The sequence below is a fragment of the Toxorhynchites rutilus genome, chromosome 2 (genome assembly GCF_029784135.1).
Source record: "Toxorhynchites rutilus septentrionalis strain SRP chromosome 2, ASM2978413v1, whole genome shotgun sequence".
NCBI classification, from domain to species: Eukaryota; Metazoa; Arthropoda; class Insecta; order Diptera; family Culicidae; genus Toxorhynchites; species Toxorhynchites rutilus.
Genome location: NC_073745.1, coordinates 21470091 through 21475097, shown reverse-complemented (window position 1 = coordinate 21475097; position 5007 = coordinate 21470091). Strand labels below are relative to the sequence as shown.

Here is a 5007-nt window from a genome sequence, read left to right as displayed (position 1 = left end):
TGTGCCAAAAACAGCAAATCCACCGAACTGTCCAGAATTTCGCCCAGTGGAAAAGTACTGGGCTCTGGTTAAGCGAAAACTATTCGAAACTATGAAGAAAGCGAATGGCATTAGTGATTTCAAGAGGAGATGGAAAAGCGCCGCCGCCAGCATATCTGAGGATACTGTACGGAACCTAATGGCAGATGCTCCCAAGAAAGTTCGTGAATTTTACAGACAACGTAATTAACATCGAAGTAAGCTTTCCTAGTTTTAGATATAAGTCTATTTTACTGAAATAAACAATCGGTTTTGTTGTATTACGTGAATCTTTGTTTTACTGGCATCATCTTGGTGTCCGAAATTTAACTTAGACAGGATTTACGCTTCGCGTTGCATGCTCATCGGTTTGGAAAGCTCATCAGCTCGGCGACTTAAACTCCAACAAACGTTTGTATTCGATATCATAGAGAGTAATATTGATTGTTCGGAGCTGCTGCAACAAATAAATTTAAATGTACCAACACGAACTCTTCGTAGTTCTTCCGTCATCAATCTGCCATTTCACAGAACCAGTTACGGGCAGAATGGCCCATTTAACTCATTCTGAGTGCATTCAACGCGGTTGGCCATGTCCACGATTTTGGAATGTCCAAGAATAGTTTTAAGGCTAGGATTAAAGACATAATTTAAATTTCAGTCTGTACGATTGTAAATCGAAGACGAGGACAAATAAATAAATAAACATTTGTATAAAAATATTTACAACACGCCAATGAACTACGTTCTCCGAGCTAGTGAAGTGTCAAAGATAATAATGGGTTCTCAGACATTTTGACGTAGGATTACTTCTTTCTCTAAGAATGTCAAATCAGAAAACAGATCACGTTTTTATGAAATAAATTTCACGCTAATAACTGTTTTTGCTGCGAAGATTTGTTTGGTATGCTATACATTACAATCCCATAGTCTGGAAATCGTTTAATTTGATGCAAGTTGCAAATATTCTCCCATACATTTGTTCTGTCCATTTGGGAACTTACCTAACCGTGCTGTCAGCAACGAGCAATTTACGCAGCAGCGAGGGGATAACGAAAAGAAAATATTTGCGACGTAAATTCCACCCTTGCACAAAAAGTGCACTGTGGCTAGCATATGAATATTACATATCCTCTGAGACCTGCAACCTGCGATGTATTTGTGGGTCTGGCAGATATTTTCAACTTCTCTGTCGGAGGTCGTCTAGAGTAATTCCACTTATATTGTGGAAGGAAATTCGAGACGCTGATATGGAAGTTATATACAGAGTTGATTATCAACGGCTCAATCTTCACCCTAAGCCGTTGAAGCCATTCGAGGAAACAGGTTTCATCCTTTTTCAAAGAAAAGTTACGATATTGCTGGGCAATATCTGAATTTACCATCAGGAACGATAATATGAATCGAGAGATCATTAGTTTCAGCGTTATGCTTATAACTTTCAGTATCATTAATCTTATCTCTTTATTGTTAGCATAATTCGTGCAACGTTTCAGGTCTGTTTGCCATACATTCTGATGAAAATATTTAGGAATTCTTTTAGTAATTTTCATATAATGGTCAGACCTATGTACTATAAGTATGCAAATAACATTCAAAACAAATTTTCATCCAAACTTTGAAAATTTTAACTAACTTAAAGCATGCTTACCTGAAATAGTACACTTATATGACTTTTATGAGTTCTGCTTAGAACAGAGAGAGAGAAGAACAGGAAAGAGAGAAGAACTGAACAACTAACATTAGCACTTCTAGATGAGACTTACACGGGGAACATTAGGGTGGCAATGGATGTATGGGAAAAATTTCATCATCGAATTTGAAAAACCGACCATGTACATTTTGTTTATTGGCCCAAAAAAATGATCTGTGCAAATTTAAGGCTCGATCGGACATGATTTGGGGGTGCCTCAAAGCGCTCAAAGTTTTGATTTTTTATCCTCGAAAATCTTCCAAGGGGGGAGTAAAGGAAATTCGGAAAATCGATTTTTTCCGATGTCAAATGACATAAAAATGCATAAAAAGTCGAGATCTGGTGTCATCTCGAAAAAAAATTTTGGCCAAAAATCGACCTTTTGGGACTGGGTAACGTAAATACGCTATTTTTGAAGCAAATCGTGGAGAATGATGAAATGATACTTTTATTCATTTATCTTTTAGACATAAACTTAATTATTCAAGTGTTTTCAATTGTATATAAACTCGTGGAAAGAAATGTATCTATCCAAATCTAAAAATCGCATTTTTGGATGATCTCAGTCAAGTTAGACGTCAATGAGAACGATAATCCTGGCATTTCACATAAAAGGTCAAAAGGATTATCGTTCTCATTGACGTATGGAATATTTTTTACTGCATAACTGCATGACAATGACGTTATGAGTATCACGTGAGCAATTACAGCTCCATGTAACAAACAGAAGGAAGACAACCTTTGCTAACCATCTTGCTTCGAAAATATCGCACCTCGTTGCCACATTCGTCATCACCGTGACAATGGCCAATACGACTCTTACCTCAACTTTTATCTTTATACTGACCAAACATTTCCCCACCACACTTTTTTTGTTGCTGTTACCCCAGGTGAAGCGATAAATCTACTACGGCATGTGTGGGAGTTTCACTCACTCGGTAATGGTCGGAAATTTTGCCCGCTAATATTTGCGCGGTCACAAAAGCCGGAATTCCCATTATCTGTTGCACGTCCATTATGAACCCAGCTAATATTTACACTTGCAGTTCGAAGCTGACGAAAAGCGTCACCACTTTTTGTGAGACTTGTGTTTTGTTTACTGTTTACCGGCCACAAACCGTTTTAGGTTATTTTTGCGCACACTATTCTGCGTGAGTACGAATCGACTGGAATTCATGAAAGCCGAAAGTTCCTCACTTTATATTCTTTTTGATACCGCACGAATTTGTGACACAAATCCCACTCACCTTTCTTCATACCGGATTTGCTATCGGTGTTGTGATTTTTCCAAACTACACTGACTGTATCTACAGGGAAAACCAAATGTTGTCACACAAAGTTTATTGCATAGAAATCTACAAAAGCTGCTAAATGTTAATTACCGCTCAACGGTTTCATACAGGTGATACTATATTCCTAGTTACGTTGTCCACCATTTTGCTCTTGCTGCCCCTGTCTCTGTCCTTGTCCTTGTCCCTGGCCCTGCCCTGGAGGCGGGCCTTGTCCACCATTACCTCTACCGCCGGCCTGTCCAGAACCCTTGGGTTGATCAGGAGCAGCAGCTCGTCGGACACGCGGATTGCCCGCTAAAAGCGGTCCGCCTTTTTCGAAATGATGCTCGGGCCTTTCGCTGTGGCCGTTCTCGTCGTCGTCATGACCTTGACAAAATTCCTGCAAGCAATGGGTTTATTCTACGACAAAATTCATCGCTGCTCGTTTTGACTTACCATCAGCGAAAAGGCACATAAAAGGGCCAGCGCTATAACGACGAGATTCTTCATGGTGTCGCTTAAAGCTTCAACTGTTTAAACTGTCACTTGAATTTGTGACTACCAATTGTTGGAGCTTCGAATTTTATATGTTCAAAACCGAACACGTGTTAGGCCGGCAGAGGTGACAAATGAAAAATTAGAATCGTAAATCATAGTTTATTTCTAGAATATGATCAGCAAATCAATGAAAAAAAAGGTAGATTATAAACAATAGAGAAAAGACATTACAGTAAATTGTCAACCCTAACCACAGCCATTATAGATGACAGCTATGGAGGCATCCGGCCTTGTAACAAATTTGTTTGTGTGATGTAATAGAAAGAGATATAAAGATAACATTCGATTGGCCTTTATTAATCACGTTTAGAATTGTCAACACTTTTTCCACGATTATCAACGCTCATAGCACTTCCAGCAGTATGAACAATTTAATGCAGCGAAACTGTGAGTTTAATAACAATAAAAGAAATTATTTGCATATTAATTTTTGCATGTTGTGTGGGGTGATATGGGGTTGTTTCGGGTTTCGAGTTGTTTGTTTATTTATTGTGATTAAATGTGATAATTTCAGCTGTCCAGTTTCTATAAGACCACTTCAAAATTTATAAGTATTATCAATGAAAAATACAAAACGATCGGCTGATTTACATGTCAATAATTGGTAACCTTGCCATTTCAACTAAAAACCTTGAAAATTCGTGTTGGAATGCTATTTACCAAATTCTGCTGAACGGATTTCTCGATATTTTCCATTTTTCCGAAATTACGACCTTGAACTCTTCAATCGTGGTGCACCGTTTTCCCTCAGTGCAGATTCAGCGTACATAGTTCCCCCCCCCTAAGATTATCAACAGGATTCAAGTCTGGAGAGCGAGCCGGCCAGTCCAAAAAATTAAGTTTTTGTTCCTTAATTCATTGCTTAGTTTGCTTGCTGGTATCAATAGTAGCATTGTTTTGCTGGAATGTGACGATATCCACGTAAAAATGCCAGTGAACGTTCGTTTTCGTGAATTCGAGGAGAATCGATCAAAAAACGGGGTGCAAGTTGTCAGGCTATCTTCATCGGCACACTCGAACAAGAAACCACCGAATCCATCTGTCATAACGGAGCCCTTAGACATGGCTGCTTAGAAACATCGGCATCATTTTCACCAGGGCGCATGCTAAAAAGCACTTTGGGAACCCCTTCTAACCCCGTAACAGTCGTGCCATCAACATCGTCAAAGTATCAATACCATACATGCTGCCGTCTCAGTCGTCCTGGACCTGTTTACGGAGGCTCGGAAGGGGTCTCCCAGCCGGCACTTCAAGGCAAGTACGCATGTATTGGTGACTGTTCTGCCCCTCATGCTTTTCAAAATTGCAGCTCCACGTTAAGCTATAGACCATCGGTTTGCCGTGTTGCTTTCGAAATCAGTCAACGCCCTTCTGACGACATAAGATCCTCAACCTCCCAAGCTGAACCCAGTTATTCTAACTCACTGCAAGCGGTTGTGGATACACCAGGACGCAATGTGTACTGTG

At 39.6% G+C, this 5007-nt stretch overlaps 1 protein-coding gene across 1 annotated transcript; it reads right to left on the bottom strand.

The window, feature by feature from the left end:
- Positions 1-3037: 3037 nt before the first annotated feature.
- Positions 3038-3574, bottom strand: LOC129771411 (uncharacterized). Its single transcript, XM_055775022.1, has 2 exons — positions 3439-3574; positions 3038-3382 (listed from the first exon to the last, which is right to left on the bottom strand). Exons 1-2 carry the CDS (start codon positions 3490-3492, stop codon positions 3128-3130), a joined length of 309 nt encoding a protein of 102 aa, XP_055630997.1. The 5' UTR covers positions 3493-3574; the 3' UTR covers positions 3038-3127.
- Between the last annotated feature and the right edge of the window lie 1433 nt (positions 3575-5007).